The sequence below is a fragment of the Varanus komodoensis genome, unplaced genomic scaffold (assembly GCF_004798865.1).
Source record: "Varanus komodoensis strain SLA01 unplaced genomic scaffold, ASM479886v1 scaffold17, whole genome shotgun sequence".
Classification (NCBI taxonomy): domain Eukaryota; kingdom Metazoa; phylum Chordata; class Lepidosauria; order Squamata; family Varanidae; genus Varanus; species Varanus komodoensis.
The window spans coordinates 18,920,849-18,947,832 of NW_025335505.1; the positions used below are offsets into that span (position 1 = coordinate 18,920,849).

The following is a 26,984-nucleotide window of genomic DNA, read 5'->3' on the forward strand; positions in this document are numbered from 1 at the left end:
TGTAGGAAGAAAACTCTTTATAAGATCTTTGAGGAGTACAATTCAATAAGAAGAATGGATCCCTTATTTTCAAGATTCCACACTGGAGTTTTTGCCGCAGCTTGCCCTCTTCCAGGTGTCACCTGCAGTTCTGTAAACCAGTGGCATTTGTCTTGCTATAGAAAAGTCCAAACCATTTTCTTAGGAAAAAAAGGGCAGACATAAATTTCGTTCAATTATTCTATGTAAACCAAAGGCCTGTTGTATGCATGTTTTGATAGGTTAAAAAAAAAGCCCCATAACTCCCAGCATGCACCGACCAGCACAGCACATTCGGCATGCTGGGAGCTGTAGTCCTTTATTTCCCGTCTAAACCTACATTGATTATGCCCTAAATCTTTTGCCACTGTGACGACAAAGCCACAATTCTCTGCCAGTTCAGCTCCCTACCAGTGAAGCAGTTCGGTACTACGGCCTGCCTTGCCGAAAAGCCGTGAGGTTCCACTAACTACCCCCTCCTCGGCTCGGCTCCCCGTCTCCCGCCATCTTTAACTTGGCCGGGGAAAACACCGGCCCCCCTAGCGCTGCTCCTCCCCGCCGGAGCAGAAAGAAGCACCCGCACACCCCCTCCCCACCCGGTTCCTTTCTCGTAAGTCGCGAGCGTGGCCCCGCCCAGCGCCCTGTCACGTGCTCCATCCGCCCGACTCCTCCCCTCCGCTTCCTCCTCCGCGAGTCCGTCCCCTCTTGCACCCTCCCAGCCGCGCTTCCGGCGGTAGGTACCGTCCGTCCCTCTTCCTCCCTCCGCCGCCAACCGCGCTTCCGGCGGTAGGTAGAAATTTATTTGATTGAAATTTGCGGGGGCTGGGTGGGTTAGTCGTTCGCTCCGTCCGCGCGAAGCGGTAGGAGCAGCAGGGGTGGTCGTGTCCCCCCCGCGTGTTTTAATAATAATAACAACATTAACAAGCGCCTCACCCGACCCGACTTCCTGCAAGGGTGGCCGGGATGCTGCGGCTCGAGAGCCCGACTCTAGCGGCGCCGAGCCGAGCATAGTCGTAGTATAATTATCATTTTAAGGCAGGAAACAAGCCGCCTCGGACCCGTCGTGGAGCAGGCGGACGGAGACCCCAGCACTCGCCCCTGAAAAGCCCCCGCGAGCGCGCCGCGCGGCCGGTGGCAGGGGCCGGAGCTACCTGGCCAGGGCCTGGTTCCAGCCTGGATACGGCTCGGACCATGTGAGCGAACCAACGGCAGTCCTCCGACCCGGAAAATATTGCGGGCTAGACGCGCGGCCGCTAGCTGGGGTTGAAGGCTTCCTGGTTAGCCTCATCCCGGGTAGGATTCGGCCTGGCTTTATGCATCGGAATACCAGAAAGTAGGAATACACAACGGGACCTTTAATTCCCTCTTGTGAACTTTCAGAGTACTGAAAATCTGACCCAGTTTTTCCTCTCCCATTAATTTGCATTCCTCGTGCCCAGTTCATTTCCTCCAGATCCCTCCATTTATTGTGTCCTAAGGAAGAAGACAGCATTACCTTTTGCCCTCTCGCATCTTTGTTTCTCCCAGTTCTCACAAGTTCACACAGCACAATTCTTATTCGTTTTTGAAGGCCACCTCTGAATCATTTGCTCGGAGGAACCCCCTCAGCCTTGTTGCATGCAAGTAGCTCAGTCCTAACACCTGTTCTTCCAGCTCCACTTTTAGACAGGAAAACAAAGGTGAGAAATTGAATGAGGCAGCTGCTGGTGTCATCCATTGGTGGACCCACCAGACTTCCACTTCTCACTCCTAAATTGGCACCCATATGGCACTTAGTTGTAGATCATAGACATCTTATAACCAGTTGGAACCCTCATACTGTGAAACAGCTGTTCACACATACATGCATCTGTATTGATTTTCATTCATTCTGTTTTCCATATGGTGGTTGTCTGCTGCACATACTTAATAAGTTGCGATTCCTTAACAACTTAAGTGCAATCGGTGTGAAGTTCTTGGAGTGAGTGAAGATTGCTGAGACATGAACTGAGGATTCTATGAATTCTGGGTTACAGCAGCTTGATGCTAGAGAAATGGGTAACATCAACAGACATGTATTCCCATATGGTGGGAAAGGCAAACTATGTGCAGGCAGTAGCCAATCTCCTACTTAAGATACTTGTTTCCCCCATCATATTCTGTCTCATTAAATTTTAATGAGTTGATCTAAATCCAGATATCTAAACCCTGCCTGTCCTCTTATAATTGTAACATGATTGTGTACCAAAGGTGAATTGTTGATGTTACTGTAACAGTAGAAGAGATTGTTTCTCATTCTTATCTTCTAGATCGGTATTGCTTAGATTCTCTTTTTAAAAAAAATAATCCTAACCCTTATGAAGCCCCAGGTAAGAATCAGCTCCTTCTTAAAAACATTCCCCAGGTAAGAATCTGTTCCTCCTTAAAAGTGACAGTGTAGCAGAGCCACATCTTCTATTCCTTTTCAATTGGTTTCTTGTAACCTCATCTTTTCACTTGGGAGACCAAAGTGCTTCCTATACTTCCCTTGAATGCTTAGTTCTCAAAACTTAGTCATAAGTCAATGTTTGTGTACATGTAAGGAAACCAACATTCCCGTATATACTATGTATGTGTTTGGAACTCATGGAGGCATCGAGTGACTTTGGACCAGTCACAGACTGAGAGCCTAACCTACCTCACATTTATTGTGGATAAGATTGAGAGCAGCAGGAGGAGAATGATGTAAAGCCTCTTTTAGTTCTGGGATATAAATCTAATGTTTATATAATTATTTAATTGATTTAATATAATAAGTAAATACCAGTCTAGAAGTTGCAAGTTCTTTTGTGAATATCCTAGACTGTTTGAATGACTGACATAGTTTGCAAAACTGAGAATTAGCTGTCTAGAACGTAGTGGTACTCAAGTAAGCTAAAATAAAAAGTGCTTCCTTTAAGAAAGGTCAAAATCTTGTGAAGTAGATATTGTCCATGAAAGCTTGTGTCAAAATTAATTGTTTAGTTTTTAAGGTGCCACAGAATGCTTTGGTTTGTTTATTTGGTTTTTGGTGTGGTTTTTAACTAACACAGCTATCCCACAGAAACTTGTTTAATCTTAGTATGCAGCTAAACCCATTGATTTCAGTAGGTTTCAATGTGCCTAACACCATTTGATTGGGATGTAACAGCTATATAATTGAACAGAATGAGCATGCAGGTTCTGCAGTTCAATTTACTCTTGTCATTTTGTATTTTGCATTTTATTACATGTTTATTGTCTTTAGAAGTTTCAGAGTTGTAAGTAGGTATTAGAAATGTTATATTTCTGGAAACGTAACAACCATGGAGGCAGGGGTACATATTTTTTTTTTTGATCCAGGGGAAGACCATAGGGTGAAATTGAAATATAGTCAATACTTAATTTCTTATCAAATGTATTTTATTGCTTTAATGATACAAAAGGCATTATTATAACTCATTGAGTATAATTTTATGTTTTGGCATTTTTGCAAAACAAATTTGTTAAATTTAAGGGTCATATGTGATTGTTTTTTTCAAAAGATCCATTCTATTTAGTGGAGCTTAACTCTGTAAGAACAATATTGTAATTATCCTAAATATGAAAGAAAGATACAAATCACTTCATCCTATGTCATTTATTTTTGCCACTTGAAAAATACGAAATAAAATTTTAAATTAAAAACTCAGTATTTTGTAATAAAAGGAAGTATATTTTTACTGACACTGTCTCATACAGTTACAATATTGAGAATTAAAAACATACTTGTAAACTGGGTCAGACTTTATAGTAATATTGAAAATATTGTGTTGTGAATGTGGATACATTTTTATCCCGGAAAGCATTTCAGTTATTCCAACAGAAAATAATTTATAGGAGACTTTTTTGCATTGTTACCCAGAAGACTGATTTTTCCGTTGGAAAAACTGAAAAAAAAAAAATCTTTGGAGCATTTTTTTTCTTCATTCTTCATATTTTTTCTGAGCCTTCACATCTTAAGTCTTTCTGGTCAATTTTACCTATATCTGCTCTTGTGAAATATATTTTAAATACTGACATGATAGCAGACTATGTGATTAAAGAATTGCAGTATATATTGTTTGAAAATTTTGCCTCGGTTCCACTTTTTCTTTAATTTTACCAAGCAAAAAAAAAAAAAAGATAAAAGGTTTATTTCATTATGGATATAAAATATTAAGGACTTTATTTGTTCATCCAATGCAGGATGTGAGGCATAATGGTGCTGAAGCTCTGGTAGCCATCTAGATGAAATACATGGCAGAATTTGACCTTCTTGATAAAGCACTGCAGAGTGGGGGGAAGGTAGCTGGGGTGCCTTTGGGAACTCCCTGAATACGCCTTTGGCCCTCTCTGATATTGATTTCTGGAGATGCGGCCAGTGTGCATCTTCCCACTTCAGCTATGAGGAGTGGAGGAAGACTCCACGTTGCAGTCTCAGCTATATAGTCAGAGGACTGTAGATACGGGATTTTGAATAATCCAAGATGATGTTGGGGAAGACTAATAGTGTTAAGTATTGAAGCTATGCATATGTTTAAAGTAGAAGAGAAAGCATAAAAATACAGATTTACACGAAGAAGCATAATCCTATTCAAAATGTGTTTATTTTGTAGATGGTGTTCTAACACTGAATATAGAGAACAATATTATATCGAGGAAGTACCAAACTTCCATAAGTGTGTATTTTCTGCTTCTTCAAAAGACACACAGTTCCAACGCCACATGAGGGATCATGAGCAAAATGACAAGGTGTGTATTTCCTTAAATATGAACAGCTTTAATGAAAACATAGCTGAGGTGAAATATGTTAACGGATTCCTTTAATTCCAGAATTACTTATAAATTAAGGGTTCTAGTTTGCTTGACCCAATGAATCTGTAAACATTCTGAAGTATTGTGGAAGAATGTTATGGAACTTTGATCCCACCTCTCTCAGAAAATCTTCCTTCATTTGCACAGCATTTCTATGCTTAAAGTGTTAGGAAAGATAATATTTTTATTCTATGTTGTAAATTTAAAATTTGGGATCATAATAAGGAAACTGAAATTTTCCAATGAAAAGTTCTCTTTGCAATATTAAAGCTAAAATTGTGTACAGCTTGTGTATATTTTAATTTGAAATGAATATTATGCAGAGCATTGTAAGAAAGGTAGTGTGTATGTATATTTCAAATAAATTAATAAGGTGTAGGGAAGGGAATCAGCTCAGTCAAATGTGACGATTTAATCAAATCATTTTCATGTTTGGCAGTTGACACTGACTAGATTTGGATGTCAAAATGGCAGTTCCTGGTTTGCTTAACCCAGAAATCATGGGGACTAGTATAAACAATTTGTTATTTCAGCTTTTAAACAACAACCCAGGAATTGTTGTGATGTCTCAACTGGCTCACTAGCTCATTTTTACTTTGAGATTTGTTTAAGGTGTCTATACAGTGCCTCATAATTTCTGGGGCAGTTTACTAACATAATATAGGATTTCTATTGTGTATGCTGCTTTCTCAGTGGGAATATTAAACTTAAGTGTTGCTTTGCTTTTCCTTTTTTTACAATAGCCTCATCGATGTGACCAGTGTCCAATGTCATTTAATGTTGAGTTCAACCTTAGACTACATAAATGTACCCACAATGGGGAAAATCCTACTTGTCCTGTATGCAACAAAAAATTCTCCAGAGTGGCTAGTCTTAAAGCTCATATTATGCTGCATGAAAAGGAAGAGGTAATTGTATTTTTTAAAAGTACATAGAAGATACAAAGATTAGAATTTTGTTTTTGTTTGTTTTTGCTGGAATCCACAAATTGTTTCCTAAATACTGTAAAAAGGATGTTTGCATTAAAGCAACAGGAGTGGCAGTGAGAAAGATATGCTCAATTAATCAGTTTCTTCTGATTTTAAAAAAGTGACTAAACTTATGCATGTTTACCTATTCAGAGTGCAAGCTTGTACAGACTTAATCAAGTTTCATTGAGTTCAATGGTACTCTCAGGTAAGTTCATATCAGATTACATCCTTGGGGCATAATATTAGGCATATTTAGACAGTAAAAGTCCTTTAATTTCCAATCTTCACAATGCTCAAGGTGCCAAAACCTACATAGGATTGTGTCCTTTGTAATTCTGCAGTTTTATAGTATAAAACAAAGCTAGTGCATAATGTTTGTGAAACAGAAGTAAAGAAGAAATTACTATTGTTATATCTTAATTGCAAATGAGTGATAATAATGATATTGTGGACAAGATGACAACATACACATGGAACTTGTTTAGATGTACAAACACTATTATACATAGGGCATTTATAGTGCAGCACAGACAATAATGTAATATTTAGCACTAAAACGTTTATATTAAAGAAGTGTAATTTACATTAGCGGTTGCATCGTGTAAGAATCTTCCCATAGCACTAAACTTAGATATGGATGAATTGTTGTATTGCCAGATGGCATTACTTGCATATTGTTGTTGTTGAGTGTCATCAATTCATTTCTCACTTATAGTGATTCTATCTATTAAAAGCCCCCAAATACATATTTGAATGTATATTCTTTCCCAAAATAGTATTTAAAAGCCGTTTAAAACTTAAATATAGCATTTAAATCCTAGTACATAAATTCTAATGCTTGTACTGGTCTGAAAATGTATCTCCTGTTATTTTTATGTAAGAGTTTGAAAAGATAAAATTCATCAAGTATTGGTAGCCAAACCATAGCTGTGGTTGATGATCATAGCTGGTATGATCAGAGATCTGTAGACTATTTTTAGAAAGACAAGGTAGCTAGGTAGAGTTTAATGGTGAAATGCTATATTTACCCCAGAGAATTAGTTAAATACTGTTGTCACTCTCAGAAGAATTTTGATAAACCGTCAAGATAGAGTTTGTATAGTATGGAATCTTGCTGTATACAGTATTTTTAATGGCTGTGCAACTTCTTAGGTGCCATAAAATAATATATTTTTATGTGTCTCTGTAAAAAAATCAAATCAACTTACTATCATTACAGAATCTTATCTGTTCAGAGTGTGGAGATGAGTTTACTTTGCAAAGCCAGTTGGCCCTGCACATGGAAGAACATCGCCAGGAGTTGTCTGGAGGCAAAACCCATATCTGTAAAACCTGCAAGAAAGAGGTTGAAACTTCTTCCCAACTAAAAGAGCATATGAAAACTCATTACAAAATAAGGTGAGAATTGCTTGATAGTTAAATCTGTTCACAAGTATGTTGAGGTTCCAAAATTGTCCAATGTCATGCAAGTAGAAATGTGCTTTCTGTAGTGTCCAGCAGAGATTGATTGCTATTCACTTCCACCTGCCTTTATTATAAGGCATTAGATCCAGAAAAATAGAAGCTTATTTTTGTAGCATTTTCATGTCCCTTTCCTTTGTGAAGAAGTCCTCCTTTAGTTTGTACCTGGCTAACTTAAAAAAAAACTCCTTCATAGATCACTGCCTTGTTGTGGCGAAGGGGCTTGCATAGCTCAATGAAGCTATGAGCTATGCCACACAGGGCCACCCAAGACGGACAGGTCATAGCAGAGAGCTCTGACAAAACGTGATCCGCTGGAGAAGGAAATGGCTACCCACTCCAGTATTTTTGCCATGAAAACCGCATGGACAGTACCAAAAGGCAAAAAGATATGATGCCGGAAGATGAGCCCTTCAGGTCAGAAGGTGTCCAATATGCTACTGGGGAAGAGCAGAGGGCTAGTACTAGTAGCGCCAGAAAGACTGAAGCGACTGGGTCAAAGCCAAAAGGACACTCAGTTGCAGATGTATCTGGTGGTGAAAGGAAAGTCAGATGCTGCAAAGATGTATACGCCATAGGAACCTGGAATGTAAGATTCACGCATCAAGACAAGCAGGATGTGGTCAAACAAGAGATGACAAGACTGATCATCGATATCTTAGGAATCAATGAACTGAAATGGACAGGAATGGGTGAATTTAATTCAGATGACCATCAGGTATACTACTGCGGGCAAGAATCCCTCAGAAGAAATGGAGTAGCCTTCATAGTCAATAAAAGAGTAGGAAAAGCAGTACTGGGATACAATCTCCAAAATGACAGAATTATCTCAGTTCAAATCCAAGGTAAACCATTCAACATCACGATAGTCCAAGTCTATGCCCCAACCACTGGTGCTGAAGAGGCTGAAGTTGACCAGTTCTATGAAGGCCTACAACACCTTCTAGAATTAACTCCAAAAAATGATGTCCTTATCATCATGGGGGATTGGAATGCTAATGTAGGAAGCCAAAAGATAACTGGAATAACAGGCAAGTTTGGCCTTGGAGTACAAAATGAAGCAGGGCACAGGCTGGTAGAATTTTGTCAAGAGAACACAGTGGTCATAGCAAACACTCTTTTCCAACAACCCAAGAGACGACTCTACACATGGACATCACCAGATGGTCAACACAGAAATCAGATTGATTATGTGCTCTGCAGCCAAAGATGGAGAAGCTCTATACAGTCAGTAAAAACTAGACCAGGAGCTGACTGTGGCTCAGATCATGAACTTCTCGTTGCAATATTTAGGCTTAAATTGAAGAAAGTAGGGAAAAGCACCAGGCCACTCAGGTATGACCTAAATCATATTTCTGATGAATATAGAGTAGAGATCAAGAAGAGGTGGCAAGATTACATAGAAGACATATACAAGAAAGAGCTTAATGTCCCTGATAACCACAATGGTGTGGTTACTGACCTCGAGCCAGACATCCTGGAATGTGAAGCCAAATGGGCCTTAGGAAGTCTGATCAACAACAAAGCTAGTGGAGGTGACAGTATTCCAGCTGAGCTATTCAAAATCTTAAAAGACGATGCAATAAAAGTGCTACATTCAATATGCCAGCAAATTTGGAAAACAGGATGGCCACAGGATTGGAAAAGGTCAGTTTACATTCCAATTCCAAAGAAGGGCAATGCCAAAGAATGTTCAAACTACCGCACCATTGCACTCATTTCACATGCTAGCAAAGTTATGCTCAAAATCCTACAAGCTAGGCTCCAGCAGTATGTGGACAGAGAACTACCAGAAGTACAGGCAGGATTACGAAGAGGGAGAGGAACTAGAGATCAAATTGCCAACATATGCTGGATCATGGAGAAAGCTAGGGAGTTCCAGAAAAACAGCTACTTCTGCTTCATTGACTATGCTAAAGGCTGTGATTGTGTGGATCACAACAAACTGTGACAAGTTCTTAAAGACATGGGAGTAGCAGATCATCTTATTTGTCTCTTGAGAAACCCATATACGGGTCAAGAAGCAACAGTGAGAACCGGACATGGAACCACTGATTGGTTCAAAATTGAGAAAGGAGATCGGCAAGGCTGTATACTGTCGCCCTGCCTATTTAACTTATATGCAGAGCACATCATGAGAAAGGCTGGGCTAGATGAATCACCAGTTGGAATTAAGATTGCTGGGAGAATACCCACTGAGGAACTGATTTGAAAAAAGATTCTGGACTGTGCAGAAATGGACAGATTGACTCTGTTACTGGAGGAGAAAGAAGATATTGACTTCTATCAAACTTGGGACCTTTTTTATGATTGACTGGAGAAATGGGACTTGGCTTAGATTTAAAGATGTTATTAAATTTTTATAAATTGAGCTGAACTTGATTATAGAATGTTAAAAAGATATGTTATAGGTGGCTGACCCAGCACGTCCGATGTATTTGATGATTGATGTTTTTAATTTTTTAGTTTAAAATTTTTTTTAATAAAAAGCTCTATAAAAAAAAGAGTGCTGGGAGAAATATCAACAACCTCAGATATGCAGATGATACCACTCTAATGGCAGAAAGTGAAGAGGAACTAAAGAGACCCTTGATGCAGGTGAAGGAGGAGAGCGCAAAAATTGGCTTGAAACTCAACATTAAGAAAACTAAGATCATGGCATCCTGTCCTCTCACTTCCTGGCAAATAGATGGGGAAGAAATGGAGGTAGTGACAGATTTTATTTTCCTGGGCTCCAAGATCACCGCAGATGGGGACTGCAGCCCAGAAATTAAAAGACGCTTGCTCCTGGGGAGGAAAGCTATGGCAAATCTAGACAGCATACTAATAAACAGAGACATCACCCTGCCAACCAAAGTGCGTATAGTCAAGGCTATGGTTTTCCCAGTTGCAAAGTATGGCTGTGAAAGCTGGACCATAAGGAAGGCTGAGCACCGAAGAATGGAGGCCTTTGAATTGTGCTGAGGAGACTCCTGCGAGTTCCTTGGACCGCAAGGCGATCAAACTGATCAGTCCTAGAGGAGATCAACCCTGACTGCTATTTAGAAGGCCAGATCCTGAAGATGAAACTCAAATACTTTGGCCACCTAATGAGAAGGAAGGACTCCCTGGAGAAGAGCCTAATGCTGGGAACAGTAGATGGCAAAAGAAGAAGGGAACGGCAGAGAATGAGGTGGCTAGATGGAGTCACTGAAGCATTTGGTGTGAGCTTAAGAGGACTCCGGGGGATGGTGCAGGACAGGAAGACCTGGAGGAATGTTGTCTATGGGGTCGTGATAGGTTGGACATGACTTCGTGACTAACAACAACAACAGACTTTAAAAATGTATCTTACAAGACAGCCAGATTTCATGTAGGCAGGAACACAACCCAGTCACCTTAGTTGTTGAACTACAATTTCCTTATCCAAGGTGGTCATTGTTCTGCTGCTTCAGCTTTCCTCTTAAGACAAAAGGGATACAATCATTTGCCAACTTTGCAAGCAAGTAATCTTTTTTATCCTTGATCATGACTCAGTCACCACTATCATCCCAGAAGAAACTTCCACGCACTATATAGTATTTTATGTTGTATGCTGTCTAGGTGACATGAATAGTAAGCTGCTTCCAGTCACAGATACAGAAACCAGTAGAGTTGATCTTCATATCTCTGATTATGAAAATTAGTTCATGGTCATTGCAAAAAATGTAAGAATTAGGACAAATCCTGATCACTAAATCATGCTTAGACAAAAAAGTGCTGGTTGTTCCTTGGCTGTGTGTGGGTATAATGACTCTGTTTGAACAACTTGCCAAGTCAGGGTAGCTTAAGTCTGGCTTATGAAGTATGCAGAATTAGTTTGCCCAATTAGGACCTGCTGCATTGCCTGAACACAGATGACACAGCCCACCAGCATGAAGCTCTGCAAAAAGCAAACAGCTTGGAAAGGGCAGCAAAATTTTCCTGCTCTTGCCAAGTGACTCTAGCAGATCATTGATAACAGCTGCTTGCAAAGAAGGATTTGCTCACATGGTATTTTCATGGCTTAGCCCTGCTGTGTAGCTTATTCCATTGAGTGAAACTTCCTAATTTAGTCAACATGTGTGGATTCTTGTTGGTTTGGGTTATAAGAAAATTATGACAAGGATCTCAGGCAGCAAAACTTCCTTGCCAATGGACTACCAACTCTAAAACAGAACAACATTGTTACCTTTCATAGAGTAAGGAGCTATCAATTATATATATTTCTGAGGTTTCAGTTTTACTCTGAGACTGAATTTTTGAGATAGCTTTCCTGTATAGTAGAAGATCAATTCAAGTCTTTTCCCTACAGCAGAAAATAATAGTATGGAGACAAATAATATATCTTAGAATCTATATGCTCAATGGCTTATTCTATAGTATGCCTTTGCCATAACACTCCTTCCTTTTTCATGTGCGAAAAATTGCTTTTAAAATCAATCCTCTCTTCCATTGTCATTCCATTGTCTTTCTGTTCCTTGGAGCTATCTTACACAGCCAGCATTTTTCACTCTTTTTGTTAAGGGAATACAAAATAAATTTTAATAGGAGAGCCATCTGAATATTAGTTTATCAATAGATTATTGATAAATGTTTTTTAATATGTTTTGTATCAGTTATCATGGTAGGAGAGATTTTCCTTATATGAGGAAAGGGCGAACACCTTTTATCATGGTGTTTTTAATCTGCAATTTTTGTAAGCATTTTTATTAAATTTATTTCATGGAAATGTAAATGCTTGCTTACATGAGAACACCAGTGTACTAGAAATGTATTTGCAGTCCTGATTTCAACCATAACCAGCTTCTGATTTTTGGCATCAGTAGGAGAGAGAAAAGAAAAGGACCAAGATGGTTAAAATGGAAACCTTGAAAAGATCCTAAAGTGCTGCCATTTTTGTACTAATAATAGGGCAGCTAGTCTACTTTTTGTGCCATGAATTTGATATGAATTCAGCTTGTAATGTTTGTTAGAATAAAATGTTGGATGCTACAATTGTGACTGGCCTTTTCCATGTAGTTACAGGAAAACACTTTCTTGCAGTGTCCCTGAGCTGCAATTGCAAGTCTTGGTAGATCCAGAACCAGCTGGGACAACAACAGAATGACAGGAATGATTTACCTTTCAATTGAAGTGATGGTTAGGATCAAATTTGCCATAACATTTCACTGCTTGACATCTGTCCACAGGGTATCAAATACCAGATCTTACAACAGAAATATTGACAGAAGTGGGTTTACATATTCATGTTCACACTGTGGAAAAACGTTCCAGAAACCAAGTCAGTTAACAAGACATGTTCGAATACACACAGGTAAGGTGAAGGAATTAACAGAGACCATATTCGAAAATATAAATCTCTGCGATCCTAATTTCCCTTATTTATTTGTTATATTTATATTCTGCCTTTTCCATGCAAGGAACGTAAGATTGCCTAGATAATCCTTCTCCTCCTGTTCATTTTAACTTCACATGTACCCTTTGAAGTAGGTTAGGCTGAGAGTCAGTGACTGGACCGAAATTAGTGAGCTTCTTGGAAAGTGGCTACTACAATCCAGTTTCAGTCCAGTGCTCTAACCACTATGTCATGCTGGCTCTCAACTGATGTACAGTAATTTATTTTGTTGTTACACGTCCTTGATAAGTAGGATAATAAAATTCCTGATCCTTATTCACAGAAGAAAAATGTGATGGCCTAGGGATACTAGGGATGCAACGATCCATCCAGAATCTCTCTCTTCTGCTTACTACACCTTTTTCCGATGCTTGGCTCTGACCAAGGAAATAAGTTGAGCTGAGAGCAAGTCTGCGAATACTCAGGAGCACTAGTGGGTCCTTTCTTTGCATTGAATTGTTCTTGCACAAGGTACACAAAGACTGTCATGTGTACAAGATAGTCTCATCAGTTATACCTGTGCAATATTTGGACCCACTTCCTGCTGGGTGCCCATGCTGAAGCAAACACTTAGCACAAGTTGGATTTAAGGCAAAGAGAAAGCAGGCCAGAGTCCAGGGAACAAAGCTGAGAAAATCTAATGGTTTTCCCTTCCCCTAATCAGATCCATCACACATTGCTACTCTGTACTGGTCCTCCCTAAAAAAGCACAGATACACTAATGGTTATGAATATGTTTTACATAGTAAACATTGCTATTAATATCACATATGCAAAATATTGTCCAAACATGTATCAGGTACAGATTGTGGGTTACAGAATGAGCCTGGCATCTTTCCCAACCACTCTGAAAATATTCAATATGAGATGAGATTAATGGGCATATACAATGGGAGGAGATTACAGAATACCAGAATCGTTGAGGGTTCACTATTTAGGCATGTGTACTAAGTCATAGACATCAAGTTGCTTGTGCCAGCTTTTGATTGTTTGATCTTTTAAAACTTGGCCTTGTGATTTCCCACTTCTCTTCATCCATGTAATACGTGGCAGTTGATTCTGAACAAATAGCTTCCTGTTGCCATTTAAGTGTTTGCTAGCTTCTTCAATTTAATTTTTGATCATAACTCCATAACTGGGTTTCTGACTGCAATGCAATACTGTACTATCATATAAAAAATAAACACCTTCATTTTGAAGTTGTAGATACAGCCTCAGGTTGGCCTTTAAGACACATTGCCAAGCAAGCTAATGCCATAATAGGCAGTATCCTGTATAGCATCTGCCAAGTTATCTTATGCCACTTGAGCATACCACCAGTGTGATAGGAATTGGCACTCTCTGAAGCAACTTTTGGAAATATTATAAATGTTAATTTTTGGAGTGAGGCAGGTCAGCAGATCTTCCTTTGTAAGTTCTGTTGACCTGCCCTATTCAGGATGATAGTATTGAGACAGAACTGATTTTAATTTTCAGATGTAACCAAGAATCTAGTATGAAACAGTTTCATTTTACATGTGAAGTGCATACAATGGACACAAGAGGTCAGAATTGCTGTGCTCTTAAAATTAACTTTTTCATTTTTGCTCCTTAAGTGGAATATATTTTATTTTCAGCACTTCTTTTGCATATCATGAACCATTAAAGAGATTCAATTAAACTACACATGGACACGCTCTCCTAGCTTAGGTCAGATTTGCTTGAAAATAGCTGAGGTTAATTCCCAAAGTTGAAACATCTCAGTTAATTTCTAAACAAATTCAAGCTCACTTAGTGTTCTCTACTGTAGCTTTTTAACATAATCCTTTGCAAATGGGTAGAAATAATGGCTTCTCTCAGTTTACGTTGGAGCTAGTTTGAAAAGCTTCCATTAGGAAAGCAGTTTCTGGTAGGCAATAACCTGTACCCTGTGGGCACCCTTGGATCCCTTTTAATTGAGACCTCTTAGATCTCCCCAGCCTAATTTTTTCCAGAGAAAGTTCCTCAAAGGGGGGAGGTAAGTAGTAGTATTCAGAACGAAGGAAAAGATTTTCTTGTTGGATTTACTTATTTATTTCTACTTCTATGTCAACTTATAACCTGAGGGTTCTCTAGGTGGCTTACAAATGTTTGTTGCACCTTGAAACATTTTGCTTGAAGATGACATTAATCTGAAGTTTGCCAACGTGTATACCAGCTGCAGTTGGTGGGAACTATAGAACTTCATTCTTGATAGAATTGTATAGGATTGCTTTCTTGAGAATTTAGTAGAATCTTTGAAATGAAACTAAGTATTTTTGTTGAAATGGATGCATCTCAAAATCATAGTGGGATACCTGTATTAATGTTCATTATTTTAGTAAGGAGTTTGGATTCTTCATTTACTCAGTGCTGCATAGTATTGTGCAGAATTAAACTGTATAATCCTTACCATCCTCATAGTCTAATCCAGCTCAAACCCAGGTGCAGTCCAAGTACAAACAGACTGTGCGCCTGAGCTAGAAGGTCAGGTGTAATGAAATTACATTAGGAACACTTCTGATTGCCTCTCCCAAGGCCTTTTGCATGGTGTATTTCTTATATATGTAGAAACTGATGCAAGTGTGTTTGGCAAGAGGGCTCTCCATAGCTACTTGTACATCTGCATCCTTGACTTCACATGCAATAGTAGGTGTGGGATCACCTCTTAAGTGATTATTTTCTATTGCTACACTAATAAGTGCATCTAAAGCAGTATGATACATTGTGCTACTGTCTTTCATTTTTATTGTACAGTAGAGGGTAAAGTTCTAACAGGGCAATTTTTGGGGGAACTGTTGGACAAAATGTGGCAAGTGTTCTTTATTCTAATATTAATGCTAATTAAAACATGTCCCTGTGTCTTATAGTTATAATGTATGTGTGTGTGTGTGTGTTTTCAGGTGAAAGACCATTTAAATGTAGTGAATGTGGAAAAGCTTTTAATCAGAAGGGAGCATTGCAAACCCATATGATAAAGCATACTGGTGAAAAACCCCATGCCTGTGCCTTTTGTCCTGCAGCCTTTTCTCAGAAGGGCAATCTTCAGTCACATGTTCAGAGAGTACATTCAGAGGTAAATAGAACAGTTGCTTTCAGTGACTGCCAACCTACTTTATGCCAAGATTTTTATATCGGTTTTCTGTGCTTCCACAATTTTTGTTCAGCTGATTGTATGGTGAGATGCTAGCGGCCATAAAAGTATATTTCTTCTGTTTTAGATGTATGTATAGATATTACTGGGATAATCATAGCAATATTACACAATAATTAGATAATTACCTGTGAAGTTTCAGGGACAGGTTGTTTATATTTTGGGAAGAAGGAGAAAGGAAATGCTTTCCACTTTTATTCCTGCTCCTTCTATATTTCTCAATAGATCTCCTTTGATTCAGTTCAGTTCCTCATAATTAATACTTTTTTCTAATTCTTTTTTCTGTCGTACTCAGTTTTATCTTCCCAGAAACCCTCTCTTAAACAGTCCACTTAGGTGATCCTGGATATGGTTGGGGAGGGAGAAGGGTGTGCTCTGATACCAGGGCATACCCTTCATTTATCTCTAGCTATAGTCAAATGCATTGGTAAAAGGTAATAAAGGCTCAGTGATCATTGGTCAGGGTTCAGACAGGAATGGGGAAAGAAAGGGAAAGGACTAATGTAGATTTAAGGGTAAAAGATATTCAAGAAGAAGCCCAGTTCCTGAACAACCATCCGTGATATCTCTCAGGTAATAATGTATGAAATAACTAATAGCAGAGCAAAAATATGTATTTTTAATATGTATTGCTTTTGCAACATACAAGAGCAGGTTTTTCTAAAGCAATATTTTCCTAATAAAGGTCAAAAGCTCATTTTATCTCAAAACTAGGGATGCCTACAAAGCATCTTGGGCCCAGACAAAAGTTTCAGGTTCTTGTAAATCCTCAATTTAAAGCAGAACTAAGAATTACAAGGTCCCCAAATTCTTCTCTTGCTTATATTAAAGTTGAAAAAATAATTCCTGGCTTATGCATTCCTTCATGAATCCCCTTTCCCTGTCTACCTAAGATCCCCAATAGCATCTTCTGTTTAAATTGGGGGGGGGGAGGTAATTTGGGAGCTCCATAGGCACATTCCCTTCACTTCCCCCAGGACTGCAGCCACATTAATGTTTTCTTCAGACCAAAAGACACAATTTCTTGCCCACTCCCTCCCAAAATTTCCACATTTTTGCCCAGCTTCCTTTTCTTATTGCTGCCGAGGATATCCTTCACCCCAGTCTCACACCCACACTACATCCCTTCCCATTGTTCTGCCCCACTCACCTTCACCTTAGCTTACACTGATGCTACTACCTCTAGTTATGTTCACTTCAGAAGCAAGCAAACAAGCAGTCTCCTGGCAACTTCTTAATCAGCTGACATTGCTTTCTAGATGCTGAGCAAGCAGCAGGCAATCAAGCAGAAGTGGTGGGGTTGGGGAGCATCTGAAAGGATAGTGGAAGGTCTGGTAGATGGACTTAAGGGTCCTGGAAGGCACCAAGTCACCAACTACTGCTTTAAGTGATGCTTTTCACTGTATCAGTGATATTATTCTGACAATAGTGAGCCCTTAGAAATTGCCTGTCTGGTAGTGTCAGTCAACTCATTGTTTCATGTCATCAGCTGTTTTCAAAGCACTTGCAGAAGTTTTTTATGCCCAAACTTGTCCCTACTCAGTCTTTTTCTTTTTGCCTGTAGCAGTGCCTCTTGTTGTTGCCCACACAAGCAGCCTCTAAGCCCAACTCAGGCATTGGTGGTAGAGGCAGTAGAGCAAAAGAAATTTATCTTTCTCTGCATCCACTATTCTAAGAATGTCCCCAGAAGAAATAATCTGCGGTTCTTGGGAATTGTAGTTATGACTTGCAGAGTTTGATTAGCTTGGAAAAACAAGCTGGACTATTTCTGATTTTAAGCAGAAGTAGCTCAGCTTATTTTCTGAACGTAGAGTAGAGAACCTACAGTAGAGAAGTTACCCAACAGTAATAAAACAGGTTTTACTGAAAAGTTGAATAAATAATCTACAGTATCCTGGAACTACTTCCCAGCTGACTCTCCCACCAACCCATTTTATCTCTATTTATATTTTTGGTGTGTCTGTCTACCTACAGTATGAAAACTTCTGGCAGAACAGATTACCTTTTCAGCCTGCCTGGGTTTCTGTCTGTTAGGATGCTTATGTCATGCACTATGCTAAGTGATGTGGTTTAGCCTTTTTGGATCTTTCTGCCTAGAGTGTATAATGCACATTAGACTGCTCTGTCAGCTATGCAATTAGAAAAGTTGTATAACTGCCAGAATAATGTTCCTTTATTGAGCTTTATCTTCGTTTTTTGCTCCAAAAGGTGAAGAATGGTCCTACATATAACTGTACAGAATGTAGTTGTATCTTCAAAAGTTTAGGCAGCTTAAATACTCATATCAGCAAGATGCATATGAGTAGTACACAGAACACGAGTTCTACTACGGAAACATCTCACATTACAACGGTAACATTTACATCCTAATTTCTTTTGTTAAGTGGGGGAGGAGGGGGGTTAAATATCTTGGCTTGCATCTGTATGTCTCTCTCTCTTTGCATGTGTGTGCATGGACATATACTCTTGAATGCATACATACAGGTAGACAGACTGATGTGTATGAATGTGATTTTAATCCAGTGTTAGTCCTGTTTAGGCCATTTTTTTTGAAAGGGACAAATTACAGGCGCATTATCTGAAAAAATCTCATTTTATTATCACATTGCATTATATCTTGTGGCTTGGTTTGAATTGGTTTGGCTTTGTGAGGACTCCGAGTTGGCTTACATAATGCATTTTTTATCCTTTCATGGTTGGTCTTGTAGGATAGTCTGAGAGTGACAACTGGCCCCAATTTACCCAGTGTGCTTCAAGGCTGAGTAGGGACTAGAATTCAGATCTTCCAGGTCCCTAATCCAGCACTTTAACCACCACAATGGCTCTGTTTTGGAGAGGACCCCCCAGAAAAATACTGAGATGTAAAAATGAGCAGCTATTCTGAAGACAGTCAGGCAAGAAAGAAAAAAGTTGAGAATTAGCTGTGAAGGAGCTGTGAATTCACTGTCTTCTCTTTGCTAGCCAAGTTCTCTCACACTATTTCTTCCCTTGATAGTTTGCCTTTACACATGTGTTAATAGAAAGCAGTGGAAAGAGCCCTTTCTCCAAACCTTGTTTGTATCTTCTTTGGATTATTGTCCAGGGTTTGTTCCTGTTGAACTTTGACAGTGGGCTTTCTGATTTCCACATTTGCAAAATACCTGCATAGTTTTGCAAAACTGTATTGCTTTCTCTCTGCGTGTGCATTTGTTTTCCAGCCATTGTCAGCACCTCCAGTGTGCTGTTCAAGGTCTGTGAAAGGGCTGACAATATCTATTAAAATCGAGACCATGAAAACTAGTTATCAAGCTGGAGTTTGTGATGTCTAAAATAAAGTTTAAAGGGACTGAGGGGGATTTAATATATTTACAATGGTTGCTACAGTTTGTCAGCAACTACTGTATTTTTTGCTCTATAAGACGCACTTGACCATAAGACACACCTAGTTTTTAGAGGAGGGATCCATGGAAAGCTTCCTGATAATCACAGACACATTCCCCATCGGCTTCATTAAAAGACGGGTTGCCATTTGAAAACACACACTGACCTGTGATTAACAGCTCTCACCTGCACCGGAGGAAGGGGCGGAGCAGGGCGCGCCAAGCGCATGCCGGCCAGGTGTGATGCAGCTGGGCTGGCAGCATGCCGGCGGTGGTCTTCCGGGTGGCGGGGCGGTGGCGGCAGGTCTTCCCGGGCGGTGAGGGTGAGCAGTCTGTCTCTCTGTGCAGCCGGTGGGTTAAAGTCTGTGGCTCTTCCTCCGCACCGCTCCCCCTGAGCGGCACAGCTCTCACCTGTGCTGGAGCAGGGCAGGTGGAGCAGCGCGCGCCGAGCGCGTGCTGGCCAGGTGGTGCCACGTGGTGCAGCCGGGCTGGCGGCGTGCCGGCAGTGGTCTTCCGGGTGGTGCAGCGGCAGCGGGGGCAGGTCTTCCCAGGCGGTGGGGGTGAGCAGTCCGTCTCCCCGTGCAGCCGGCGGGTTAAAGCCTGCGGTTCCTCCTCCTTTGCACCGCTCCCCCTGAGCGTCATAGCTCTCACCTGTGCCTGGGGGGGGGGGGCGGACCAGCACGCCCTGAACGCGTGCCGGCCAGGTGGTGCCACGTGGTCAGACGGGCCGGCAGCGTCCCGGGTGTCGGGCACACACACATTCGCTCTATAAGACGCACAGACATTTCCCCTTACTTTTGAGGGGGAAAAACGTGCATCTTATAGAGCGAAAAATATGGTAGGTAACCTTTTTCAAGGCCTGTAGCTTCCTTATCCTAATGTAAATCCATTAAAATTTTAATGGTAAATCCCAATTTACTGTTAAAACTTGTAATATTTTACTTTTGTACACTAGGTTTACTTTTGTACACTCTGTTATTTTTTCATAGGATTCTGTGCCTCAGCCACTGACATTAGCAACAGTTAATTTATTGCAGCCTGCTGACAGTAAATGGAAGACGGTGAGTATTCTAATTCATAGCTGAATTGCATTTCTTCTTTGTGGTATAAACTCATAGATATCCATTTGAAGTACTTTCCATATCACTGTACTTTTGTTAAGGAGATCCAGTAATCTCAGAGATAGGTTTGAAACTCTGTTGTTATCCAATAAGAGTGGGGTTTTTTGGTAACTTTGAGGAGTGCCAGATGAAGATTGCCCTAATCCAGTAATTAGGGCATTTACTTAAGACAGTTTGTGAGATGGCAATCCATTAGATTTTCTCAACTCAGCACCCTGGACTGTAGCTTGTGCAGGGAGTGTTCTTGCATTCAAGAATAGCAATGAAGAGGGGATTAACATGGCAAGCCTTACCTGTGCAGATCACCTACTTTGAAGGGGACTGAATCTAGTCCAGTAGTGCTGTCAGAACTAGGAAGGTGATCCTAGTAATTGGAGGATGAGCCTCATGCAAATCAAAAAAGAATGCAGTATCTAAGAGCTTCTCTGGGATGTGGCCACCATATGAGATGACCATGTAGGAAAACACTGCCATTATTCTTAGCAGTTTAATACAGAGATAGTCATGCAATCTTCTTTTAAAAACTATTGAAATGGTGATCTGAAGATCCACATGGTAACTGGTTCTCTTGCACTTTCCCAACTTCTTTCTTGCACTTGACCCTGACTTAGGAAGTGATTGAGTTGAGTTCACATCTGCAGGTCATGAATGCTAGCAAGCCATTGTTTGCACTGAATTATTCTCCCACAATGTATGCAGTGCTCAAACACCATGTGCAACATGTGCATCCTGTGGCCATGCTAGGTGCAGTCCCAACTTCTGCCCACAGTACATGCACACTGTGCGCAGACACAGTGCGTGCTCAGCCTCTCACATGCCTAGCATTTGCTCAAAGGCATTCTTTCTTGTTTCACATGTTACCATCATGGCTTTGTGCATGCTGATGCTGCTGTGATAATGTGCATGCAGGCTGCAAGAGATATGCACACAATTAAACTAGATTACACAGCCTGTGTGGGACAGATACAAAGCTCCCATGTCATGTGTGCAGAAGCAGAACTCCGCTTGTGCAGCAGGTGTGTAGGCAGTCTCACTAGTTATCCCTGTGCAACAGTTGGACTTGCTTTCTGCTGGATGCCTGAGTGCTTAATGCATGTCACACTTAGGACAGAGAGAAAGCAAGCTGAAGTCCAGCATGCTGAGCTGAGAAAATTGCCATCCCCATACCAGATTCTTCACAAATCCCTTTCTTGAAATATATATATATATTACCCAGTATATTTGTTTGTGGCTCCTTGTACCATAAACATTTTATAATGAAAATCATGCTTACAGATTTTAGTTACAGCATTAAAATGTATCTGACAGCCACTTGAATATTTAATATGTTTTGTGGTTATTCTTCAAAGACATAATCAGTTGGCCTTCTTTTGGATGATAAATTGGGTTGTTACGCAGAAAAGTGAAAAGCAAGCTAATATGGGTGCACAAAAGAAATGAGCATATATCAGATTTATCGAGGATGCTTCATAGTACCTTGGAAGTACAGGCTTGCAAGATCTATTTCATACATATTCATCAGATACATTTTATATTCAGAAATGAATATAAAATTCAGACTATTCATGCTACAGATTTATTTAGCATAAGAAATCAAGTTTCATCATTAGTCCATGTTCATCTTTCTGCAGAACTCCCCCCCCACACACACACGTGTTATTTGAATTCTGCTATAATGTGAATAGAAATGCTCTTTGCTATGAATGGACTTAAGTCAATAGAAAAAAATATAGTGGTGCTTGAAGCAGGACTTCTGAAACCTTACTGACAATGAGCCACCCTAGGTCAAGATAGTGCACAGGTGAATCTTCATAGTGTGACACTGGTGATCCAGGCCCACATCTAGTCTTATCATAAGAAGTGGCTAAGGCAGCTTTATGCAAGAGTTTCATGCTTTTTACAGAACAGTGTACAAATGTTTATTGATTTTCTTTATTTTTCAGATCATGTTAAGGTTCTACAACTTCCTATATATTTCTTCAGGCTTTATGTTTGTGAACCTTGGGCAGAGATGTTTAAAGGCAGGGAACCAGAGAATGATTTGGCTAAATGTTGTGCTTGAGCATGGCCTTTTTGCATCTATAGACATATCTATTTCAGTAAACAAGTTTACCATGCCTTCCTTTGTAAATATTGCCAAGCCAGTCAACAACATAAAATTATCTCTCTGTCTTTCCCCCTCTCCCCTCCCCCCATGTATAAATATTGGAAGGCAAGCATTGTTGTGGCTAGCATTTTATTCTGGGAAACTAAATAGTTTATTGGATTCTTTTCCCAAAGAGACTTTGTACAGAAAATAAAGGAAATAATCATTACTGACATCTTGAAAGCAAGAAAAGAGAAGAGGAAGTCTGTTCTAGGCTATGTTTTTTCAACTCACTTCCTGAAGAAGGCTTTAGTACACTGAGAATCTGTTAATGAATTCCTGGATTCACATCCCAAGGTTTTTCCTCACTAAATCAATAGCCCTTCCCATTCAGGATCTGGAAAAAGAGTCCATATTCATAGGTACAGTGACCATGAGACAGTTAATCATGAAGCATCCTCACCTGCCCTCTCAGATCATGACAAAAGATCAATTGATTTCAAAATTCTAGAAGGTTTAATGGTGTTGGCTTTTTACTCCTATTCTACTAGTCCATGTCTTCAGTGAGTTTTTGTCCTCCAACTCAGGACTTGGCACCTAGAGAAATATTCATTTTGGAGAACTCAGTATGCTCTGCCCTCAAAATGCTGAGTATTCCTCCCATGGCAAGTGGGAGAAAAGAACATTGATACTATCCATTTACATTACTTTTAGCTTGGTGTGTAGGGGCATAATGTAGGTTCAGTAGCAGACTGCTACCTGGGCAACAATTCACTTGATAAGGGCTGGGCAACCTTCAGATGTTTTGGCCTACAGCTTGCATCAGCTATAACCAATATTGCTAGTGATGAAGCATCATGGAAGCTGCAGGTGAAAACATTTGAAAGGTCAGAAATTGGCCATTTCTGCACTAGAAAAACTCATCACTCTGCACCATATGCAATATGCAGCTTACTTCCTCTATAGCATATGAGCTATTGTTCTGCTACAGGGTGTAAGAAAAATGGAGGAGCTAACGGGTTGAGGATACTCAAACAACTTGCACCACATGATTCCTGCCTTTTTTGCTGTAGGAGGAAGGCTTTGACCTCAATGCCACATTAATGAACTTAATTTGTCTGTCTATGAACCTAAAATTATATACAAATAGAGAATTGCCTGTACTTCATTAAAGGTTTTGACAGAATATAAACGTGATACTTCTACAAAGCAAAAAGTTGACAGGCACAGGTTGTGTTGTGATGAAACTGTGCAATATTCAGTTTGTGGATTTCTGCTCATATTCGGCCCCTGTTCTTGAAGGTGAGCTGAGCTGAAAGGAAGTCTTTGAACATTCATGAAATCCTGCTTGTGCAACCGGCAACCTTCTTCCTCATTGTGTGTGGGAGAACTAAAGTCTGCAAGTCACATGGATGGAAAAGGGATGCTGCTTAGAGGACATTTATGTGTGACTTGATTCCTGGTGAGCACTGCACAGATGCTGGGCATGTTTGCCAGGAAGTTGGAGTCACAGCTGTGAAAATGCAGGCTGGAGTCCGTGGAGCAGAGCCCAGGGAATTTGATGGATTTTCACCCTCAAAATAAATTTCTCACACATCACTAGATATTGGGTCAGAATCCTGAATGCAACTTTTCAATGTGCATCATGTAGAGACAAGAAGAACTCTTACAATGACCAGTGCAAAGGCATAGAAGAGAATGACGAAAGAGGAGAACCAAGAGAACTGTTCCAGAAATCCAAGGGATCAATGGAAATTTCAAACCTATTTTAGGACTGCTGAAAGACCAAGAGGGGGAACATAGTATCTGACCAAAATAAAATAAAGAGAAGATGGAAGTAGTATACAGAAGAACTATACAGAATGCATATAAGGATGAAAGACTTCTGTGAGGAGGAATGCTAAAGAAAAGCCTGCACTGTTAGAAAGTGAAGTTAAGCTGCTTTGAAAGCATTTGGAAGGAATACAGCGCCTGGAGTAGATTGGTAATAATCCATGCTGTAGAGAATGACTTGGTTCCAATCTTAACAAGAATATCCCAACAAATATGGAACAGGTAGAGGATACACAAGCATCACTAACTCCCATCACGTGATTCTTGTCTTCTTGGCAGTAGGAGGAAGGCTATGTATGACTCCAGTGCCACTTTGATGAAGATGGCTTACAGACTAGAAAGGTCCAGCAAACATTTATTGTCCCAAAAAGAAGTTCTAAGGGATGCAGCAAGGGACTGCAGTGGCGCAGTGGTTTAAACCATTGTGCTGCTGGTCTGGTTGATTGAAAAGTCACCGGTTCGAATCTGTGCGATGGAATGAGTTCCCATTGCTCAGTCTCAGCTCCTGCCAACCTTGCAGTTCGAAAGCATGCAAATGCAAGTAGATAAAAAGGTACCACTTCGGTGGGCAGGTAACAGCATTCCGTGCACTTCAGTGTTTAGTCATGCCGGCCACATGACCATGAAGACTGTCTGTGGACAAACACTGGCTCCCTTGGCTAGGAAACGGAGATGAGCACTGCCCCCTAGAGTCAGGCATGATTGGATGTAACATCAAAGGGAAGTCTTTACCTTTACTTTTAAGGGATGCAGCTACTATAGAACCATTGCATACAAAACCAATTATACAACCACACAAACAAAATAATGGTCAGGGTGCTGCAACAAAGATTTTACTCAATATGGTGTGAGAAATGCATGTTGTTTAAAGTGGATTCTGAAAAGGAAGAGCACCTGAAATCATGTCACAAATATTTGTTAGTCACTGGAGTGCACCAGTTTCAGAATAAGAACAGTCTTTATAAAGGCTGAGTACAGCAAATCCTTTGACTGTGTGACTCACAAAGCTGTGAACAGTCATGAAAGAATGGGTGTACCTCAGCTCTTAATTGTCCTGATATGTAAACCTGTGTTGTGTACAAGAAGCTACTGGCAGGACAGAATATAGATAAGTGGAATGGTTTCCTATAGGAAAAGTTGTCAGACAATGGTGTATTTTATCTCCATGTCTGTTCATTGGATGCAGAACACATAAAGAAAGCTGGAACATCAGAGAAGAAAGTGAACATTGCTAGAAGATAAATCATTAAGTTATGTAGAGGTTACTATATTACTGGGGAAAAAACAACAATGAGTTGAAATGACTCCTGATGAAAGTGAAAAGGAAAATGCAAAAGTAGGACCGCAGCTGAACATCATGAAAATAAAAATCATGACTATAGAAATTATGCTACTTCAATGCAACAGTGAAGAAATTGAAATTGTGTAACATTTTGCATACCTTGGCTCAGTCATCAGTTCAAACTACAGCCAACAAACCAGAAGCTGTCTGAGACTTGAAAATGCAGCAGTGAAGGGACTAGAAAATATTACCAAGTGTAAGGACATTTCATTGAAAACTAAGGCCAAGTTCACTCACACCAATGTATTCTTTATCACTGTGTATGAGCATGAAAGCTGGACAATGAAAAAAGTGGACAGAATATTGGAGCATTTGAGATAACTGTACATTCAAAGCTATATTCTTTCTGCCCACAGACAGAAAATCCAGTAACGTCAGTTTCAGGGCATCAGGGTCAGCAGTCTGTATCTGATGTCATTCAGCAACTCCTTGAGTTGTCAGAGCCAGTAGAAAATAATCAATCCCAGCAACCTGGCCAGCAACTTACTATGGCTGTTGGAATCAACAGAGACATTTTGCAGGTAGGTTATTATATTTTGTACTGTCATTTTCATCCCTTTTTAGATGGAGAGAATTTACCCATGAAAAAGAAACAGTACCCTGAATTTCCTAAAATTTAGTGAATAGGCCACCTGATACCTCTCTTGCACACACTCAGGCCTTTCTAAAATGATACTGAAATGTAAGTGGCCAGGATTTCCTGATGGCTGAGAATAGCAGCATGTGCTACTTGTGAGCCTGCTTCAGAATGGAAGGGCTCTGGGTATATTCACCTGAAGGTTAGTGGTGCATGACTGCTTTCTTCTTCCCTCAAACATGTTTCTGTGTCTAGGGAATTGCCAAACATAGGTAATTGCTGCTTAATGTGTAGCAACTATGTCTCAGGAACATTTAAGATAAGAATTCTTGTAGTAACGGTGTAACCAAGTGCTGGGTCTTACTTCAGGCTTTTTTATACTATACAAAAGTATCTGCTACATCTGACTTCAAGTTTAATGTAAGCAGTAAATGGGAGAAAAGAAAATACTTTGTCTGACAAAATTTTTAAGAAAGAAATGATACCAATAACATCAGATAGAATAGGTCCTTTTTAATGAGTTGACCGATAATGTCCTATTTCGGGAAATGAAAGTTAAACAACTTTGCAGTGGGTTGAAATTCTTAGGAGTTTTGCTTTAATTTCAGCAAACTGAGATGCAGTTTATCTTACAGTTTGAAATGCTGGGCTAGTGTAACATGCTGTAGATAACATTTTTGTTTGCTGAGTATATCAGAAGATTTACAAATGTTCAAATTCAATTAGAATCTTAAAGATTGCAATAATTCAAACATAATTCCTTGTGCACATGTGCATGCACACTTATATATATATATGTATGTATGTATGCATATAGTCTTTATCAATTCTTTGGCTAAGGCAAATGTTTGTTCTTAG

The 26,984-nt window shown here is 39.9% G+C and overlaps 1 protein-coding gene across 9 annotated transcripts in view; it reads left to right on the forward strand.

Moving 5' to 3' along the window:
- The first annotated feature begins 731 nt into the window (after nt 1-731).
- The window catches only part of ZNF236 (zinc finger protein 236), a 74,105-nt gene continuing 47,852 nt past the window's right edge, over nt 732-26,984 (forward strand). For 2 of the 9 annotated variants that reach the window (XM_044426355.1, XM_044426356.1), the window contains exons 1-9: nt 1,194-1,697; nt 4,632-4,767; nt 5,574-5,738; nt 7,021-7,199; nt 12,452-12,576; nt 15,558-15,730; nt 18,017-18,160; nt 20,157-20,228; nt 25,906-26,070. In XM_044426355.1, coding sequence (XP_044282290.1) covers nt 4,741-4,767; nt 5,574-5,738; nt 7,021-7,199; nt 12,452-12,576; nt 15,558-15,730; nt 18,017-18,160; nt 20,157-20,228; nt 25,906-26,070 — 1,050 coding nt within the window. In that variant the 5' untranslated portion in view covers nt 1,194-1,697; nt 4,632-4,740. Of the gene's footprint in view, nt 805-1,193; nt 1,698-4,631; nt 4,768-5,573; nt 5,739-5,949; nt 6,007-7,020; nt 7,200-12,451; nt 12,577-15,557; nt 15,731-18,016; nt 18,161-20,156; nt 20,229-25,905; nt 26,071-26,984 lie in introns of those variants that run through there. The other 7 variants (XM_044426351.1, XM_044426350.1, XM_044426348.1 and 4 more) reach the window with 5 other exon arrangements.